Below are 22,376 nucleotides of genomic sequence, written 5' to 3' on the forward strand. Positions count from 1 at the left end.
TGCACTGATTTACACACATCCTATGCAAATTTGTCCTCATTTTAATCAGATACTTACTTTGCATTTTAGATTTAGATATTCTGCTTTGTAGCTGTTTGCAACCTCTTTCACACTTTCCTGTAAGAAAGGGAGGACTGTTTTCCTGTGAGAAACGTAGCCAAACTATCTGTGACTTATAGAAAAAAAAAAAGAAAAAAAAAATTTCATGGTACCTTGATCCATGATTTCCTTAATCTAGAGCTGTCCTACTGAGTGGGAAACAGCATGGAAAGATGTGCCTTCCCTTACCCTACCCACATCTTCTTTATCTTCTTTACGCCAGGTGTGGGCAGGCTGGTTCACTCTAACAACAGCGACGAGCAGCCTTTGAGTCATCCTTGGGTGCTTTTCCCACTAGTGCTTGCCCAGCTCTACACTTAGCTGAGATCAAGGGAAACTGAAAGTCTCCTCTTGCCAGGCTGAACACCTAAACCAGACCCCGAAACGTAGAATCTGCTGTTAAAAATGTTTGTCAGTTGAACTTCAGAGGTTACAACAGAGTGAAAACAGTGTCATATATTTACATTTACACGCAAATGGGTAAATATTTTATGCATACATTTTTAACAACTATTATTTTATATAAATTGCTAAGATTTATTGCAAATACTATATTGGGGTTTATCTACATTTTCTGGTTTTTTCAGGTTTTGAAGCATCTCTTACTTTTATACATGTCTATACCTGCCAGGAACACAATAAAAGAAATACAGGATTTTATTTTCTTCAGTCACCCTCTCCAGAATATCTCCATTTTGCACACAAATTCCTCAGGGCAGACTTGCTCAGGCTGTGTTCAAACCAAGGACATACCTCCTGACACAGGACAGTATGCCTCCCTTTCCCCATCTGGATTTACTGTCATTTTCCTTCTTCAGCACAGAGCCACAGTGAAACACAGACTTGCTGGTGGGAACTTCGCAGAACGAGTCTATGGAGGACTTGTCTCATCCCAGAGGCTTCACTCTGCCTAAAAAGAAAAGATGGGTTACAGCAAATCAACAAAACAGAAGGACCTGGGCTCCTAAGCTTTAGATTTAATAAAGATTTTCACATGGTTAAAATAGATGAAAATTACACACAGAGTATTTTCAGACAGGAGTTTCAAAGCCTCATGTTGAGATGCATCCATCCAGTGTTTTCTCAAACCCAGACCTCTTATGATGTTGAGGAATAGAAATCAGTAGATTTCCAGCCCTGATTTCACTGTATAAGTGTGTCCATCCTATAGTTTCAGTGGACAAAAAAAAAGGCAAGTGGCTTCAAATACTTGCTGATAAACACTTAAAGACTTGACCTGTTTAAAAAACACATCAATAAGTACTATGTCAAAATGACATGGATAAATTATTGATCTGATTTGTTTCACTAGTGTTATTTGATACATTACATTATTTCATATATTTCCTCTGAGTGAAGGATCTGCCTTGGGGCAGAAACTGTATTATAAAGAGAAGAGGCTTACAGGAAAGCTAGTGCAGTTGGGGAGAGAAAAAAAAATGACAGCCAGGTCCCCACAGGGCTTTAATAAATATTTGTGAAGCATATTTAGTTTAATTACACCAACTAGTTGTCAAAGTCCAGTATCATGCTACCTGAAATGTCAGTGCAAACTGTTCCTTGGGCTTGAAGGCACTATGTACAGTAAAAACGAATGTGTGAAATCCAAATATGACTGCCACAAAGACAAACAAGACATGAGAGAAAACATGAGCTCAAAGATAGATCAATTAATCCAAAGAACACCAACTAGACAGGTGGATGAGTCATGCACACTGTGCGGGCAGAGTTCCTGTTGAATGGAAAATACACTTAATAATACAACATGTTTCACTGTGAAAGCCAATGTGGCCAATAAACTAAAGTAAATTGGGTGGCAAGCTTCCTACCTGTGCCATGACGATAGAAATATCCTCAAGCAGAGAACAGGGACTGAGTTTCCCCTTTTATAAGGTCTTTCCTCTTGTGATTAGCCCTTCCCAATAATGTGGTTTTAATTCAGGTTTTAAGAAGACTTTGGGAAAAAAAAAAGTATAGCGTGAAGTAGGACATTGTTCTTGACATGATAAATAAGAGCTATCCCTTCTCTTCACTGGGAGGGTTGGTCGGGGAAATGTATCAAGTGAATATATCAAAAGAATTAAATAAAATATATTTAATTGGTCTTTTCTCTGGCAGCAGTGAAAAACAATCTTTCCAGGACTAGGAAGTGCCAATATATTTGTGTCACAGGGCAGTGATGACCGTCCTGCAGAGACGGTATGATCTATCACAGGTGCCGGTGGAACAAATCAAGTGCACTGCTATGATGGCTATGAATAACTTGTTAAAATATTTTTAATTAAGTGAATGTGTAAATAGGAAAACAAAATCATAATACTCATAGAAAAGGCAAAGTTAAAGTAGTACGTGACTGAAATTCTAAGTGGTCTTCTGTGACTGCATAGCATTGCATTCTTACTTAAGAGAACACAAAAGTGTTTCTTATGTTCGATATTTATTATGAAAATCATCTTCTCAGAAGTCAAAAAGTATATTCAGATGTATACAGCTACTTTTAACACACAAACTCCAGCATTTTGGTGGGCATAATAAACAATTCAAAAGTTGCAGACACCAGCATTTAAGTTAACTGTCGGCACCTGCAGCAGGTTGGACTAGAATCTAGGCCAAGAAAAATCCACACTAATTGCCCTTTCACGAAGACAAAGAGTGTCTCCACTTGACTCTTTTCAGCCACTATATTCAACGGTTAGTTAGAAGCACGTGCTGGAGGTTGATAGCATGGGAAGAAAAAAACCAAAACTGCTCAGGAAAGTAGCCATACCTTCACCTACTTTAGACAGTCCTACTAGTATCATTGGCTTCAAAACAAGAGCACTGTTCTAATTTATCTGACCTAAGAATTTGGCCCTTACATATTTTTTAATGGACCTAAGAATATAGTGCAGCATTTTTCTTCTACATTTAAGTTATAACTGAAGTTCTAGTCTTCCAAAATAATGCTTATTGAAGCAAAATACATTCCACTCCTCAAGAGATTTTTAGAGAGGTCAATTTACCTATAATTTAGGTAAATTTTAAATGATTATAGAAATGACTGAAGTTGGATACAGTACCCTCTTTCCCTAGCATACTTCTTTCCATTGCTTTCACCAGGCAGATTATGTTTGTGGAAAGAGCAGGGAATTTGGAGGAGAATGCCAAATGATTGTGAAGAGTTCATATCAAGGACTGACAGCAGGACTGACTTATAACACACAGGTTTTGTCAATAGCCCAGGAATTTCATTATATACTCTTCAGTGCCATCTGCTGTAACCAGATGCATTCAAAAACTTAAGAGATAATAAAATAGCCAGTCTCAACAGCTCCACGGCAGGGACATTACCTAACTCTAGGCTTAGGTCTGTCCTACAAGGGCAGAATCCCATTAAAGAATCAAGTGCACATCATTGTCAAAGATGAAGAACTTGGTCACAACTACAGCCGCATTCTTTCAACTTTTTGCTACAATTTCTTAAGTTGTAGCAAAATACCCTTTACACAACTTTATACCTATGAGAATTGTTGCTTTAGCACCCCAACACCTCCTCCAGTCAAGCAGGGACAGAACTGCACCTGCAGGTAAGACTTGAGGGCATCTGTCCATTTCACGTTTACCCTGTGAACCTGGAGAAGTCAAGAAACAATATTTTCCAAGGTACAAATGGGATTTGGGTGCCTAGACTCCCCAAACCCAACATTATAAGACAATGACAAAGCCTTTGTTTCCTCTACCACCATTAAAGTTGTTTTATTAAGTGGAGAAAAAATAGTTGCACTATGCACTTTGTTACCTTAATGTCTTTTCTACAGTTATTGCAAAAAAAAAAAAAAAGATGATTTTTCTATATGTGTCTTAGAATAAGTGTACAATGTGCTTGAATATATCCATTCTGTTCTTCAGGATTTAAACAGAGCTCTAGAGCTCTTAAATTATGTCCTAGAGAACAACTTTCTGCATGGAAAGTCTTCTTTTCCAACAAGACTTGCACAGTGGGTTGTTTGTATGAGATACATGGCATATTTTCCAGTGAAACATTTCCTAAACTTCATGTACTGGAGACTCCATTTTGTCTGTGTGAACAATATGCCATGATCTGGTTTTTATTAGCTTTAGGACACTCAAATTCTGATAGGGCCTCCATTGCTCTGGAGGCTACAGACAGACGTGCAGAAATATTTCCTATATAAAAGACCTTTTTGTCTAAATAGGCAAGATAAAGGAAAAGAAAAACATAACAAACTTTCTTCCTTTTCCATACTGAGAAATTCCTAGCTAGTAGCACCTGCAATGCATTCCCAGAACATAGAGAGCTGTAGGTTTAGCAAAGTACCACCAGCATTTTGTTGGTTTTTGCACAGCAGTATTTATCTGTTCTGTGGTATTTGTGGCATTCTCTATACTTAGATTGGCAAATGCCACAAATACCATGATAAATTTAACCACTGTGAGCGATAAATGTCAAGCTTTTAATAGCACCCACGGTCTCTCTGTCACCACACGACCCTATTTGGAGATTGCAAAATCACCATCTCTGTATTATTACTTATAAAAGAAATAGTCTTTTTAGCATTTTAAATGGCAATATATTTGCTTTCTATAATATATATAGACACAATGAGCAAAGAAACCCTTTGTATGTCTTTTGGCAGAAAGAAGAGCCTGCAGGATACTGTTCCCGATAATTCCATATGCTGTTTATTTACAAAAATAAAGTCAGAAGGTGGTTTCCTACTTCTGTTAGGTGCCAGTACAATGGGCAGAATTCCTGGTCTCAGTTGAAATGAAAGGGCAGAAACAAATTTGTCCACCCAGTTAATGACAGGGGCTGAGGTTATGTTTGATCAGAAAGGAGAAGTCTACAAAACTATTGCTGCAGCCATTAAAATACAGAATGCAACACCAGACATTGCAAACTTATTCTCTACACGACTTTGGGCACTTACACTTTCAGCAGTATGTGAAGTATTCAGGCTATGTCTGAAGAACATAACTCTGTGGCACTTTGACTGTAGGTTGTAAGAAGGAAAGAGTATTTCACATTATCACTAAAAATACTTCAGTTCTGATCTTTCTCAAAATTCCAAATTTCTGAGGTTTTACCTTGGCAGAAAACTAAATCAGGGATTAACTTCTGTCTTAAGAACCAGCCTACAAAACATCCAGTTTTGTCTTAGTCAAATATCGCTGTAATGTTTCTGACATGAAATATTTGTCCTTCCAACTTCAACTATGCTAATTTTCTAGGAGGGGGTACTCATATGCTATGTCATGCAGATGTGGTCTCTGAAACTTGTTAGCAAGTCAGGGATGCTCTTCCATTGCAAAGGTAAAGAGAAGACTTAGGGAAAATATTTGTATGCATATATATGCATACATATGTGTAAATAATTTTATATATGTATATACACACAGACATATAAATATATCTATGTGTGTGTGTGTATATGTGTGTTATTACAGCAAACACTTTGGAGAACCCAGAACCAAATGCAAGAGAGATTATCACCAGCAATAGCATAATCACTCATTTTCCTATGTACAGTGAAGATGTCAGTCCCATGTAAGTCTCCTTCAAAGTCCATTTGATTTAGCTGCCAAAGTATATGGGCAAAAGATCAAGAGCTACCGCATTACTGCTGTTTGTCTGGTTGCCATACAGAGCTAAGGCACACAGGAGAGCTCCAATTAAATTAAAAATAAATCCAACATCATTTCCACACCAGTAAGACTAGTAAGGCCTAAGACCATTTTTGTAAACCTGTGCATCACATATTAAAAGTTTTGTCACATATATTAAAGGTTTTGGTTTTTACAATACACTATACTACAAGTTAAAAGTATATCTGAGCATTTTGTAGTATCTCGTAATGAATTGTGGCATATAGTAAGCCATAATATACATTAAATACCTACTATATATTCATTCCTGCAAATATATATACAACTTTTTAAATATGGATCAAAGAAATCATTAAACATATGTAAGAATAAAACCACAGATTGCATTTTTCACAACTCACATTTCAACATTTACAAACAGGCTATCTGCTATGAGATCAGCATTTTATATTATGAGTGAAACAATATGGTAACAAAGTTCAATTCACAGCCAATGCTGAATTAGTAACTCAATTGGTTAATGATACTAATTTTGATAATCAGTTTTGATAATCAGTTACTCAAACTGTCAAACTAATACATCAGCTAATGAAGTCAGAAGTTTAGCACAAGAAAGGTGTTTTCTGTTTAGCCTGTAATAGAAGACTGAGGAGGGGATGATTACCTTTAATCTTTTACCCAAAGTAAAGTTACAGTCACAGGACAGTCACAGATTTAACTGGTGGAAAACAATGTTTTCCTGTATGTCGTGTTCCTTGACAAGGAAGTATCTTCCAGTTTAGTTGCTAAATTCAAGACATAACTCATGCTAAAGAAGTAAAGAGTAAAGTGCTTTTTTCTTATGACTTGTTCAGTCGTTTGTCTTCAAAATCTGCTGAGATTTCTATTTCTGCAAGAATTCTTCTCCCCCCTGGCTTATCACAGAATCAGAGCATTGTAAACACACATACACATGCGCGCGCGCACACACACACACACACAGAGTTAACTTTAAAACATTTTTAGTAACCAAAAATATTTAGTTAAAAAAAAGACCCAAGGTAGACAATTTTCTTGCTTAAGATTAACGTTTCTTTCTCTGTTTGGGTTGGGGGGGAGGGGGAATAAAACAGAGACAGCTTTTGAAGACAGAAGCCTGTGTCCTGAAAATAATTTATATAATCAAAATAAAAAAATAAAGAAGAATTAGCATGAAATTCAGTGTCAAAAGTCATCTATTATATAAACATGAGGATAAGGCTTGAATTCCCTAAACTTATCTTTTTTACTTGATAGCAGCCACTGTAAAATCCCTGTGCTTCTGGATGCTGTGGAGGATCTCCCCACCCCGACTGGCGCAGCAATATGTGCCTCCCAGAGCCTTTCCTCCCCAGAACGACATGAACTCGATTTTTCACCTGCCTGCTTCTTCACCTCAGCTGAGGCAGGCACAGCCAGCGACAGAGAGCCGGGGAGCGGGAGGGATGGGTGGCAGGAGCTGCTGTGCTGCTGCAGCCACCCATTGCCACCCTCTCTGGAAGAGCTGGAGTTGCACGCCCTCTCTAACACTCAGGAGCTCCTCCATTTCCCTTTGAGCATCGCCTTTTTGCAAAAGCGTGTCCAGAAGCCACAGTGTAGCTCATAAGGCATTTGGGACCCTTTGGAAAGAAAGCTCGCGTAGTCCTCGCTATCACTGACAATACCCTTTCTGGTGAGCTAAACCTGAGGGGCTTAGAGACTCAGAACTAACCTTTAAGCTCTTTCTTACTGCCTTGCTACCTGGATTTTATTGGGTACCTTCCTAAACTTACTATATCATTTATGTGTTATGTAAATCTATGTCAGTAAAGCTTCATTCTATTCCACACCCGCTTTTTCCTCTGCATATATGTATCACCTGGTTAAAATAGGTTTCTAAATACAATTCACCTCCTCTAATAGAGCATACTACCGTATATTTGGTAGACCTCTGATATACTGTATTTTGTGAACTATTTCCTTACGATGAAAAATAAGATTGCCACCAGGTATATTAACTTTTGCTAATGCCGGCTAAATTCATTTCATCCAACATTATTCACACAGGACAGCTTAATCACAAATTAAATCCATGCTTTAATTATATATCAGTATAATAAATTTTTTCCAATAATTAACATTTCTGTATGCTGAGTTTGCAAGTTTAAGCAATCATAGCCATCCCCAGGAGAAAAAGCAAAGGTAATAGGTAGTACGTTAACAGCCTGAATTGCTTCTTTCTTGAGTGTAATGAGTGAGATTTACTAATCACTCAATTTTATCAATGATTTTTTTTTTCCTTTTTCTTATGCTTTGATAACAACAGAAGCTTCTATCACAGGATGCTTCAGGGTGGGACTGGGGTCAGCTGTTACTGGAAGAAAGCATCGATCCCTGCCTGGGCCACGTATTCAGTTTATCCAACCAGCAGAGAAGAGGTTTTTCTCGATTTTTTTCTATTGTTCTGTTATTATTGTAGATTAATCTGACTGTCACATACATTTAGAGTCACCTAATGTTTTTAAGTATAAAAGCCTCTTATTCTACATTAAAAAATTATCACTCTACAGAATTCAATTACTGAAGCTAAAAATTTTCATATTAGTGCTTTGCCTCAGGCTGACTTTTTTAAAGCTTTAGCTAAAACAGTCTTTTTAGAGAAGATTAGTGCAAAGTAGACAACTCTATCAAATTTATAATGACTGTCCTACCAATTTTTTTGAAGGAGCCTTGAAGCACTAAGAAGTGGCTTTTGAAACATCTCCTTATTTTCTGTCAAAAAATCCATCTTTTAAAGCAGAATCACAGGACTTTCAGATGCCGAGCACATATTTCAGATAGATATTACAAGCTTTCTGTTCTGATCGTAATCCTATCCCTCAATACTCCTTAAGTGCCAACATGCTCCTCGATCTGCAAGGAAAGTTTTCTGTAAGATCTGTGGGTCAGGCAACAGTGGTAATACCCCAGTACCCTCCAGTCAAAAGCAGAAGTACTGGGCTGCGGTGTTCTGGCTGCCATAAGATTTTGACCCAGCTCTTACTGATATATGTCAGTAGTTCTTAACACTTTTTAGCCCTTATTACTGAATAAAGCCTCTCTATGTAGCTTAAATATTATGTCAGATTGACTTCCATGGAATGACTTCCACTCCATTGTACATACAGAGCGACAAGGAGCTGCAAAGTCAAATAACAGGACACACTTTGGTGTGGCAGACAGGTGTTTTGCCAACTTTCCACACTGCTTTTCAAAATGCCTGTGTTGAATCTATAAATGTGGCTAAACATTAAGTTTCCTTCTTACATCCAAAGAGAATCTCATCAAGAGCAATGAAGGTTAGCTGTGATCCTTTAGTCTCAAAATTTATGTCAGTGTCTTCACCAGCTGAGGTGTTTCAGAGGTGAAGATTGATGGTTGCAGCAGGGTTTGGGTACAGCCGTTTTTTAATTTCAAGGAAGTGTCTGCAATAGTTTTACTGGTTATTATATAGGTTCTCTACAGTTAATTTCTGCATCCCATTCCACCATTTCATTTGCCGTACAAAATGTATACCACTGTAATTAAGGCTCATTGTGAAATGTAAACGGAGGGTAAACATTAACAATGGCATGTCTTATCGATGTTTTGAATCCTAGCTTATGTGACTTAACACTCAAATTCCTCTCAAATTGATCAGTTGCATTATCCATATCTAAAAGATTTAGTTTTGCTTCCTTAAACAGTATCATAATTCCTATCCCACTGAATTATTAAAGTTTTCACTGCAGTCAGTATGAATACATATTTTTCAACGGCAAAATATGGGTTTATCGCATTAAAAGTGAATACATCTGGAAACACACTGTAAGAAGAGAAAAAGGGTACGGCATTGCTACTTTTTAGTCATATCCTACATATATACAAGCGTATCACTATTTTGCACAATCCTTGCTGCTCATACCCACTTCTATACACTGTGAATTACAAACCCCCAAATGTCTATGGAAGGAATTTTTCCGTCAGTCGTGCAGTCAGTGGCTCCCTTCAGTTCCTGCTCATGCCCACGTGCTCAGGGGTGCCGTGCCGATCACGGCCGGCAACGCGGTGCCAGCTCTGCGCCTCCCATTCCTGACCTATCAGTCAGAGCCAGGCAGGCAGGCAGCCACTGGCTCTGAATTAGCATGCCCGTTGCATACTTGCTTAACATTTTAAGCTCCAATTAGTTGCAATTTATGTCCACTATCACCCTACTAATTCACACTAATACCTGAGACGACCTTTCTGACTGGCCAAATCTTTCAAAGTAGCAAGCAAGACCAAGTGAGAAAAGTGCAATGGTTCTGAACAACAATACGCAAGTGTCACTGGCAAATGCCTTCAGTTGGAGTAATTAAATTTGTGTTGGTCAGAAATCTGGAAAAGGTCCCATGTTTTCATAACATACAAAATTTCTCCATGGTGTGAACTTCAGAGTGATTCCCTACTCTGGAAACCTTCTTGAGAACAGCGGAGGCTGTTGACTTTGCCTTAGCAGATTCACAGGTTAATTGATTTGTATTGTATTGCATTGTGAAAAAGCCTATTTGTAGAAGCATTTCAGTAATACTGTTTGCAATGTGAGAATAAGTATTTCACATTTATATTGAATTTTCATACTTATGTTAAAATTCCATTTTTATGTTTGTCTAAAATGTCTAAATGTATGTCTAAATTGTAAAATATGTTTAAAATTTCATATTTATGTTTAAATTTTATTTATATTCAACAGTTCCATCCACCTTCTCTACCCAAAAGCAAAAATATCTAGAAATATTTGAATATTTCAATCGCAAGCCAATGGTAGGCAATGACAGTGGCACCTCAGTAAACTGTCTTCTAACTTCATATATTCAAAGAGTAAAATCAGTTCTACTTAATTGCAGATCACATCTAATGGCCAGTTTTAATGCCTTTCAAGAAAATTAGAGGTGGGAGAAACAGAAAGTTTCCCTGCAACCATGTAAACTATTTTTTTTTTTTTTTTCAGTTAGCATTTGAGAATAAAATTAGCATGAAATCTAATCTTTTCAAACACCTGCAATGGCACTTGCCTAACTAACTACATGCACAGTTTGATAAATGCTTTAACAGATTCCTAAATCAAGCTTAGGTGAACTCCAGTCTGTACATAGTTCAAACTATGGCACTGACTGATTCCATTATTTTAATAAAAATGTCCCAGTTCATTCTGTACTTCACCTTTTAGATATTACTTTTTAAAAAAATCAAAGAGCACAGTTATAAAAAGTCATGGTGAGGAACACAAAAGCCCATGGCAAGTATGCAACTTATGATTGTAGTATCTGGGTCAAATAGCTACAAAGGATAGCAATGATTAAGGATTAAAAATTGCCTAAGACATGTGAATGATGATGTGAAATTAGTCGTGATTATAACAATTGTATGTTCATACAGCAAAAGTTTGATTCTTGTGCATTAGTACAATAAAGGCTTCACTTTTTATCTCTGGCTTTGAAGAGATGAGGGGAGATGAGTAAAATGTCAGTTTGAATTAACTTTTTGTCATAAATATTTATAGCCCACAGAAAACAATTGTATGACTCTTTAGGATTGAGCTAATCAGTTACAAACCACATCCTAAATGTATTAACATAATTCTTTTACAGAAGCTTTGGCTTTCAATAAATTAATATTAAAAGACTTGGGTTATACTAAATGCAACAGAAGAAACGTTTCTAAACCCAGTGAGTGAATATGAGATGTTTCCTTCCACTTACTGGGTCTACCCTCAAGGCTATTTCTTTGTAAGCCTTGATATATGATGCTTCTTTTGTTTCAAGTTTCAAAATTAAAACTATAAAGTATAAATTATTACTAATAGAAAACCATGACCTAACACGCCTACATCAGTTAGGGCACGCATGCAGTGAAGGCATTGATAGGTTTGATGAGAGTTTCCAAATCCTAGGGTGTTTAGTCTCATTTTTTTGACAAAATAATACTTATAATAAAACAAAAGACAATCATTTGTAGGTTGCAAGTCCCAGATCTTGTTTATTTATAAAGCAATAAATATTAGAAGCACAAATAAATTGCACGGGTGTGTAAACAAACTGTACAATGACTGAAGAGTTCAGGAAGGGTTGCCAGAAGACTCCAAGAAGCATATTGTCGTCATCCTGAGTGGGAAGTAAATTGAGGGAAAAAGTGCTTAGAAGCACTTGCGGTGGACAATGGAAGGACCAGCTTCATCATACTCCTGTTTACTGATCCACATTTGCTGGAAGGTGGACAGAGACGCTAGAATGGAGCCACCAATCCAGACAGAGTACTTGCGCTCAGGTGGGGCAATGATCTAGGATAAAGAAAAGCAACAAAATCCTCATTTAACAGTTACATTTCTGAACAACCAACCCACATCACCAATGTAACAAACCACTAGATATTCCCTTAAGTAAATAAAGAACTTTTCTATAGTAACAGTATAGATCTTCAGCAGCTGGTACAACACGTACTATTCCTTAAGAAAATCCATAACCATATTTTCCTCTTTTCTAACACTTGCTTCTAACCAATATAATTATTCTGATTAAATGGAATTTCTCCTCATTTGTCCATCAGCTGTTGATCTTACTTTTGGGTTGTTCCTATAGCCCAATTTAATGATGTGGACATTTTCTCCATCTTTATCCACATCTTATTGTACGGAGTCAAATTCCTTACCTTGATCTTCATAGTGCTAGGAGCAAGTGCAGTGATTTCTTTCTGCATGCGATCAGCAATGCCAGGGTACATCGTTGTACCACCTGAGAGGACGTTGTTAGCGTACAGGTCCTTACGAATATCAATATCACACTTCATGATACTGTTGTAGGTAGTTTCGTGAATACCAGCAGATTCCATACCTTGAGAAGAAAGAAGACAGTAGGTCAGTAAATTATGCAAGAGGTCTTCATGAGAAGAACTCTTGGCATTTCTCCTCATCAACATGAACTGCTACGACCTTTTTTTGTAAAATTACTTACAGATTATTAAATGTTGCAGAAAAACATTAAAAAAATAATTACAGAACTAGCTTAGAAAATGAAAATTATTTGTTAGAAAAGGTAAGAATCATAATGCATGTCCAAAGGAATGATACTAAAAATATACAGGAAGAGAAGTAGACACAAAAGATAAACTGATTTAGTACCTGGCGATGGGAGGAAGTTATATAGCACAGAAAACATGAGTATCAGGTTATGTCAGAGTCTCACAAAAAGCATTAGTTGAATATAGTAAAGACAGCAGTAAAGACAATGAAAACAGTTGAAGTAGAACTAAAGATGACAACAGTAACTTCATTTCTTTTTCAGCCGACTCAAAATACAGTCTATACTGTTTAGAAACATCAAGGCAAGACAAAACCAAGACATGGACCAAGATATTAGTACTTGGTGGTAAGGGAAAAGAAACCAGAAGCAAGTGTTTGTAGGTTGCATTCCAAATTATTAATTTTAACAGGTGCTTCCTGAAAGGGCTGACACTAGATCCACAGTAAGATGTCAGCTGACGAACAACTGCACTTATTGCTCAGGAGTTAGAGTACAAGCATTTGCTACATCCGTCAGCTGCACTCACAAACAGCAAAGCTTACCATCTTGACCGTGGCAATGTTTAATTACAGTGCATATAAATACACACACCTTCATTCCATTTTTTTCCCCTCCCAGACACTTTACTTCTTCTTGGAGTCAGATACTGTTTTAAGTTTAAGCCTTACAAATACAGCTCTGAAAGCTATTCTTGCCATCAGTGACACAGAAACATAGAATGTCTCGAGTTGGAAGGGACCGTTAAGGATCATGGAGTCCAACTCCCTAATGATGATATTCTAACTGTACATTTTATCACTAGAAAATTGTGGCCCTAAAACCTGATCTAAAACTTGCAACAAGAGCCCAGAGCTCAGCTAATTACCAGTTGAGCTCACATCAAGCACAGCTTACAGGCACTAGAGGATCTAACTCATTATTTATTTATATTTGATTTAGTGCCAAATTTAGAGAAGCAGGAAGAGGAGTGGGACACCTTCTAGATCTTCTGATGCACTCATACCTCCTACAGAAAGGAGAATTTCCTGGGAATACTTACCAATAAAGGACGGCTGGAATAAGGTTTCAGGGCAGCGGAAACGTTCGTTACCGATTGTGATCACTTGACCGTCAGGCAATTCATAGCTCTTTTCCAGAGAGGAGGAAGAGGCAGCAGTGGCCATTTCATTCTCAAAGTCCAGTGCAACATAGCACAATTTCTCTTTGATATCACGTACAATCTCACGTTCAGCTGCAGATATATGGGTATCAAATCAAGGTTTGGATAAGCAAAATACTAGAGGAGGAAGATGGGCCAAGAGAGACATGAGGATTTTCACAGGAGGGCAAAGCTGAAGGACTGACCTGTTGTCACAAAGGAATAGCCACGCTCGGTGAGGATCTTCATGAGGTAGTCAGTCAGATCCCTGCCAGCCAGATCCAGACGCATGATGGCATGAGGCAAAGCATAACCTTCATAAATAGGTACATTGTGGGTGACGCCATCGCCAGAGTCAAGAACGATACCTGGGAGAGAAATGTCAGAGAGCAGTTGAAACCACCTAGCAAATGCTTAGAGCCCTTAGGCACAGTAAGCAGCAACAAACACAAGACAAGACAGGATTTTTCAGGCAGTGTAAAGTAGCATCATTCTATTTTAGCCATAAAGATCTTGCCCATTCCTTCTGTCTTTGCTTGCCTGGACGTTCCTGTTTGGTGTGAACTTTCCCATAAAACAGTTGTTCCATTCACATTTTAAGCTAATCCATACGAGCAGCCTTCCACTGCTACTACACCGAGCAGTTAAGTATATTTGCAATAGTGATTGTCTTGATCTGATAATGGGCATCTTTGGGGCCCAGCTGAAACCTTTAAACTGGTGTAATACTTGTGTGACAGCAGTATCTTCACAGAAATGTCTCCTCGCTTGCACCACCACAAGCGGCAGGAGACTTTGTTCCCCAGCGCCTCTCCGAAAGCAATGCAGACAGGTCCACATCGTCCTTTCCACAGACTATGTTGCACTGGCTTTTCTGCTACTGTTACCATCAATCGCTATAAACTAAAAATACCTAGCTTTCTGTAAATTTGAATGAGTTACGGTGGGTTTTCTTCCTCTTTGGAGTGGGAAAGAAGGAGAGTTCCTGAAAGGAAATATCTAAATAGTGATTATTTGTTTATTTTACCTGTTGTACGGCCAGAAGCATACAGGGACAGGACAGCCTGGATCGCCACATACATAGCAGGTACGTTGAAGGTCTCAAACATTATCTGGGTCATCTTTTCACGATTCGCTTTAGGGTTCAAGGGGGCTTCTGTGAGCAAGGTAGGGTGTTCCTCAGGGGCCACACGGAGTTCATTGTAGAAAGTGTGGTGCCAGATCTTTTCCATATCATCCCAGTTGGTGATGATGCCATGTTCAATGGGATATTTCAAAGTAAGGATACCTCTTTTGCTCTGAGCTTCATCACCCACATAGGAATCTTTTTGACCCATACCAACCATAACACCCTAAGAGAAGAAAGTAAAGCATTAATTGAGGAAGACAACATCACAGAGCCCAAACAATTACATCACAACTATGCTATTTTCAAGAAAGGTACAAGCAGTCACACCACTAAAAGGTTGATTAGGAAAAGACATGAGCATTATTAAATTATTAAGTGAACAGAATTTGAAGCTTTCTCATAAAAATCCTTTTTCCTTTCATCAGATGAAAGGATTTTTTCCCCTTTTATAATGCACCTCTTCTTTTCAATTACTTTTTTTCTGGTCCAAAAGTTTGACTGCAAGCAAACTGCACAACATCATGAGCAGGAAAAGATACAGTGAGACGTACAAAGAGAGTTTATAAACCAGAAGATACAGAAGGAGATTAGCTTTCTAGTGAAGGAAGATACTCCATAGTACTGTGGAGCCTCAGCAGTAATTTATTCACGATAACAAAATACAAATTGCAAATGTTTTAGTTAAAAAAAAAGCATTACAAACTTTTAACCAAGGAAACCGTAGGAGAAAAAAGTACCATATTTTCTGTGTACTGATTTAACTGTGACAAAAGAGAAGGAGAATGATACGGGAACAGAGAAAAGGAGGCTTAGAGAGCGGTAAGAAGGTAAGATCGGAGACAGACAAAAGAAGTAGAGGAAATCGAAAGAAGGTGTCCGGTACGTGAAACGTTGGGCGGGATGGGTGGGAAGGGCCTTAAACAAACTACATTGTGTGCAAACTCAGCCAGCGGAGGTGCCCTTGAACTAGCACCAGCAGCAGGTCTGGCCTAGGGGACGGAGTGGGCAGCAGCTTTGTAGGAAGCTGGGTTTGGGCTCATTAGGGGAGAGAATAGGGAGAGAGTCAAGAGGGAAGCTGGTGAGTTAGCCATAGCTGGGGGAAAGGGAGAAAGTGCTAGAAGGGAGATAAGGGACGGCCAAACAGGGGAGTCGAGGGAAGCACTGGAGAGGCCTGGGAATGTGCCGCTAGCACTACCGCAAGAAGCGAGCGGAGGGAAGGGCTGGGCGTTTGGGAGAGGACGGCAGAACTAAGGAGGGAAGGGGCGAGCGGAGGCGACTCCTGGAGGGAGGGGGAAGGCTCCCTCCTGCCCCGCTCCTGCCTCCGTGTCTACCTGGTGCCTGGGGCGGCCGACGATGGACGGGAAAACGGCCCTGGGGGCATCGTCTCCGGCGAAGCCCGCCTTGACCAGCCCCGAGCCGTTGTCGCACACCAGCGCGGTGGTCTCCTCGTCGTCGCACATCTTCGGAGGGCGGCACGGACCTGAAAGACAGCGCGGCGGCGCGTCCAGAGCCCGGCGGACAGGCAGCGCGGCCCGGCGGCGGCGGCGGCCCGCCGAGAGCCGGGGCGGGAGCGGGGAACGTGGCCCGTCCCGGGAGGATGCTCGGGGGCGCCGGTGGGCAGCGCTCTGAACGGGATCCGTCAGCCGCCTCTTCCCCGCGCCGCTGAAGGACGCTCGTTAGGGCACCGTTAGCGGTGCCCTCGGGCCGCAGATGGAAACGGGAGGGAAAGCGTTTGAAATGGGGGCGATCGGCCCTGGCCGGAGAGCGCTTGACGGCCGGCGGGGCGTCGCGTCCGGCGGGGCCGCGGCGGCCGGGGGGGGGGTCCCCGGCAGAGATGAGGCCGTAGCCGGGAGGGGCACGGGCAGAGCAGCGGCTGTACCTGCACGGCCGGCACCCGCCGGTGCCCCCGTCCCGTCCCGTCCCGTCCCGTTCCATCCTATCCTATCCCGTCCCGTCCCGTTCCATCCTATCCTATCCTATCCTATCCTATCCTATCCTGTCCTATCCTATCCCGTCCCGTCCCGTCCCGTCCCGTCCCGTCCCGTCCCCGCGGGGCTGCGGGCGCCGCCGCGCTACTCACCAGAGCAGCACCGGCGGCGGGGGGGGGCTGCGGAGCAGAGCCTGGGTGCCGGCTCGGCGGAGCCGCCCCGATTTATACCCGGCCGAGGGGCAGCGCCGGCCGGGGCCGCGGCGGGCCGGGGCAGCCACCTTCTCCTTATTTGGTCGGCTGCGCGCCATCGAGCGGCCGCGCGGCCATGAATGGAGCCCGGCCCGGCCCGGCCCATGTAAGGCAGGCGCGGGGCAGCGCGCCCCCGGCCCGCCGCATGGCCAAATAGGGAGCCCCGCGCAGCCCCTCGGGGGCCAGCGCTTTCGGGGAGCGGGGGGGGGAAGGTGGCCCTCCCGGCAGGCCCGGAGCACGGCGCCCCGAGGCGTCGAGACCCCCGGCCCGGGCGGACCCAGCAAGGCGGCGCGTTAGGCCGGAGGCGGCCGGGCTGGGCGGAGGGCGCGGGGGGCGCCGCGCCGGTGTCTTCTCCCCCGGCTGTCCGTTTCCCCGCCGAGAAGAGGGGCAGCCCAGCCGAGCGCCTCTTGAACCGGCCACCCGTGAGGGTACGGTGGTGCCAAGGAGTTGAGGCTAGGCAGCGTCTGCCGCCTGCCTCGCCTCGGGACGGGGCAGCGGGCGCCCAGTTTCTTCAGACTTGGACGAGCACGTGCGGCAAAGATGGCGCTTTCCTCCGCTTTTGCCTCACGCCTGTGGCACAAAGTGGGATCCGCTCGTTTACATGAATACGCATGTAATTCAGCTCCCCACTTCTGCTCGTCGAACGCGCACCGGATCGGCAACGCGGGCTGATACGTATAGGGCGGAGGATGAGGGATGGGAATGGCTCGGGCGAAAACCAGCTATGGTATTAATGTAATGTGACGCTCAGTTGTTGAAACATCCACATTGATCATTTGTTCCAGCGGTGGAGCCTAGAAAATCCATGTATCTTCAGGATTACTTTTTTTTTTTTTCCCAGTTAAAAATAGAAAGACTGGAGAAGCATCCCTTGAGTGGGTTTGGCCTGGTATGTGAAGGCAGAGACTGTCAACACGCGTCCCAGAGGAACTGCACTGTAACGCAGGTTACCATGTCCTTCGGGAGCTCAGCTTATAAACCGCCCCATGTCTGCCTGTGTACAACACAACGGGGAGGAGCCGCGGGGAGAACTGAGGTTTGGGACAGAAGGGAAGGGTGGGATGCAAAGGTCAAGAGGGGAACGCTCAGTAAACTGGATCAACTGCTTAAACACAGGTCCAGTTTATTAGATGCCATACAAGGGCTGACAGCCATCGCATGGTTCTATACATCTTAAACGAGGTGGAAGGAAAGAGCTTGTGAATGCAGCCCAGCCTGCAGTCTGGGGGCTGGGGGGGCTCTCCGTGTAAGGGCTCTCTTCGCACTGCGGTTTGGCTCTGACAAAGGGTGCAAGAACTGTAAATCGCCGACGACTCATTTCTAAACTGGATCCAAAGGGGGCGTCAGAGACGCTTAGACTTTTAATTTCTTCTGAAATCAGAGATGGGGGAATCAGTTTCCTCGTTTCTAGCACAATTAATGAGGTGGTTAGCTCCACCCCAACCCCAGTTTATCTTGGGGTTGTGCCCAATTATGAGCACAACTCTGAAGCAGATGTAGCAACAAACTTCTTGGCCATTGATAGCTCCTGCTTTTCTTTAAATGCCTTTGAGGAGACACAACCTGTTTCAGGTGAGACACTATTTGCGTATAAAGGTGTGTGCATGTATATTTCATACATGTGTATATATAAATATATATGCACATATATATATTATATATGTATGTATCTGTGTATATATATGTATGTATATATTAATTTTTTTTCTTAGCTACCTAAGAAAGGAGGGTGTAGGACCGTGAAATACAGTGACTTCAAAAGGTCAAAGCAGGGAAAGACTGTGCTTCATCGCCTCTGCTCTGGGCAAACTTTGGCTCTTACTTTTCCTGGTATTGATGAAAAATCGACCAAAATCAATACTGATGGGAGAAGGACCCCAAGTGAGTATATATTTATCTAAACCGATTAGGCACAGGTAACAGAAAGTTGAAAATATTTTGGTGATAGCAATGCCTATTTATATAAGAATTCATATATATGCAAGGATGTAGAAGCATATACACCCTGGTACAGAGTACCATTTCAAAGAAAAAATACTTTACCATATGCTGCTTTCAATTTTAAAAAGTCAGCATATTTTATTCCATGGTAAGTTGCCATCTATAATTTAAATCTGCTTCTTTTTTTCCCTAGCACATCTTTTCTACAGAAACCATATAATGTAAGGGATTGGCCAGCTTCTCCGGCACTAGAGATTAGTTTACAGTGTTATCTCAGCTGTTCCTTGGTTCAGAGGTGTTACAGTATTTACATAGAAGCCCGCTGCTGATAGCTGCATTGAATTCCTCCCCAATCAGACCCTCCCTGTCACATCCTACATTCCCTTTGGCTAGAGAGAGAGACAGACTCTGCTGAAACTGAGACAGAGCCAGCTCTCTACACAAAACAGTCAGTATTTTCTTGTTTACTTTATAACTAAATATTGGCTTTCTCTACTCTTTCCTCAAGTTATAAATTTCTAATCCAGCAGGACAGTGCATCTAGGAGCCTGATGCACTTGAGAGCTCATCAGTCCCCCCCACCACCACCCCCCCTGCCATATAGTGCAAGGTCAAATGAAAAGGGCACCACATAATGTACATAAATCCAGAATCACATCTGCTTTCTTGTAGCCATTAGAAAAGTACCCGGCTAAAAGTACCCAGTACTTTGGCCAAAATGATTCTGTTTTCTGCAATAAAGTGATATTACAGCCTCAAATAAACCAAACAGGCAAGCAAAGAAGCAAAAAACTACTGAAGTATCTTATGTAATGTCATCTAGAGGAAAAATACTCTAGCGTCTGCCTGACCAGGGTCCCCACACGCTGTGTGCATTTCTCATGACTTAGCTATTGGGATTGACCCCAGAGACAAAGGACAGCACAGACAGTGTGGAGTATTGGGAGAGCAGACAGATCTGCAGTGGACATGATCTGCACGTACCCTAAAACAGCCTGAACACACAGGAGCATGAAGCCTCAATGTGTACACAATATTAATGGGGTAACAAATTTATATACATATATATGACACACGTGCACGGGCAAAACTGGATGTGTTGTTCAACCAACAAGACACTGTTGTGACTGCAGCCAAAATCAGAACATGAGTTCTTCCCTCTGCATGGTAAAAATGTGAATATAAAAATCACACTGTCATCTTATGATGCCCAGAAATCTTCACAACTGCTATTTAGCATTTGAATGAAAAAAAAAAAAACAGTTAGCTTAAAAATAAAGGCTTGATTCTTCAAAAACTTTAAAGCATAGACCACTTACTACCACAGACTTCAGATCATTTACAGTAGTTAACATTGCATTCAAAAATTGAAAATGTGTAGCATCAGGCCCTCTCTATTTTTTTTCAGCCTTTCAGATTATTCTTTTATTATCTGTACATGTTCCAATAAAAATAATAAACTTTTCATAATACAGCAAAACATTTCATGTACAGTATACCCTGACCTAGCAGGTCTTAGAGCAGACGACTTCTCACATAAAATCTGCTATTTCTAAATCCAATGGATGATGACATATAAAATCTGTCCTAGCACAGAGCCAAATGTTACCTCTCTTAAGCCTCAGGCCAGTGTAATCTTTGAAAGATATTTTACTTTTTCAAGAATAAAAAGCAAATGCCACTCTGACAGGTTTTCTTTTGTCCCATGACAGCTGTTTGGAGTTATATGGGCTTTAGAAATGTAAGAAGCATCGCAGCAGACTCTTACTGATGGGCAGGAGCCCTGATGAAATGAGAATGCCAAACATAAAATATACGATGAATATCACTGTCATGAATGAGCCACTGTCATGAAGGAGTCGTACGTGGTTATCTACGTCTGTGTAGTTACGAATCTGTCTCTGTATGCAGACATACAAAGAGAAGCCAGAAAAGACAATTCTGCAGTCACCACCAGCCTGAAGTTATTCCCTATGAAAAGCCCTGTTACACTTTTCCAATTAGATTTTGAACCTCCCATGTGAGAAATCTTTCTCCTGTTCTGCTAGAGGAGAGTCTCCCAGTTTAATAATCACACTGTCAGGAAAGCTTCTCCAGAGAATTCATCGGGTATTTCCCTTTCTAAGTTATGTCTCATTCACCCTAGTAATAGCCCATGTTTCATACTTAATACATTCCCTGTCTTCTCAGCATTTAAACCCTTCGCATAGTTGCAGGCTGTTATCATCTCTCTGTGTCTTTCTCTCACTCACTCATGTACTGCTGCACATCTATAATTAACCTAAAACATCTTAAGTGTGCGCTGAAATGGCAGAATCATGAGGTGGGCACTGGGAGCTAGAGATGCAGCTAAAACATCTTGTTATGAAGCTGAGAGAATTAGGCGCGGGCAACGTGGAGGTGAGGGGCAGTGAAAGGAATTTGTGCTTCTGAGCCTCTGACTCCAGAATCATTATTTGCCACATGCCACTTACAAAGAAAGGCCGGGACTCTCACTTCCATTACACCCCCCTTGCAGGGGAAAGAGGGCTCAGAAAGTGCTGGGAGATCCTAAAAGCACTGCGCCTGCACAGGAGGAATGTCTTGCTCCCAGAAGTGCTGTGCATCTCTCGCAAGCCCGAGCACGGCAGGCATGACGGGCTCGGACTCCAGCATTTCATACCATGAAGACTGCAGTCTGCTCTGAAATAAAATGCAGCCCAGGGAAACTGCTATAATTTAGGCTCCTCAGGCTGTCTTATGCACTGAGGGACATGGAGTAGTTCAAGAGGACAGAAATACGTGCTGAGCACTTCAGCTGTTGCCAGCCTGTATCTCGGTTGCCAGTCCTGTGCAGCGTCTCTCAGAGATACCTGCCCTACGTTAGAAAGCTGACGGGCAGTATTTCAAACAGCATTTCAAAGTCTCATTTCTACTGTTGGGGTTTTTTTCCAGTTAGAAAACACATCTGACCTAAACAACCAGAAAAGATGGAACACGGAAAACACCTTTGTGTATGTTTGTTCAGTATCACACAGTCATCATTTGATCCTTGATGAGTCTCTGGCTGGTAGTACAGTATCAATAAATAACAATTCCAAAGGCAATGGGTAGTTGCTAGATGTACCAAAGACGGCTTGACGATATCTTATATTAGGAATATTTCAAAAAAACACCAATGCTTAAGGCCAAATTCTGCCCAGCTAACAAATCTGTGATTATTTTTATTTA

At 41.5% G+C, this 22,376-nt stretch overlaps 1 protein-coding gene across 1 annotated transcript; it reads right to left on the minus strand.

The window, feature by feature from the left end:
• Positions 1 to 11,711: 11,711 nt before the first annotated feature.
• Positions 11,712 to 17,228, minus strand: ACTC1 (actin alpha cardiac muscle 1). The gene is made up of 7 exons (XM_069784073.1): positions 17,127 to 17,228; positions 16,378 to 16,526; positions 14,945 to 15,269; positions 14,124 to 14,285; positions 13,819 to 14,010; positions 12,409 to 12,590; positions 11,712 to 12,040 (listed from the first exon to the last, which is right to left on the minus strand). The coding sequence occupies exons 2-7, from the start codon at positions 16,504 to 16,506 to the stop codon at positions 11,897 to 11,899; spliced, it is 1,134 nt and encodes a 377-aa protein (XP_069640174.1). The 5' UTR covers positions 16,507 to 16,526; positions 17,127 to 17,228; the 3' UTR covers positions 11,712 to 11,896.
• Between the last annotated feature and the right edge of the window lie 5,148 nt (positions 17,229 to 22,376).

Source organism: Haliaeetus albicilla, chromosome 5, assembly GCF_947461875.1.
Source record: "Haliaeetus albicilla chromosome 5, bHalAlb1.1, whole genome shotgun sequence".
Classification (NCBI taxonomy): Eukaryota; Metazoa; Chordata; class Aves; order Accipitriformes; family Accipitridae; genus Haliaeetus; species Haliaeetus albicilla.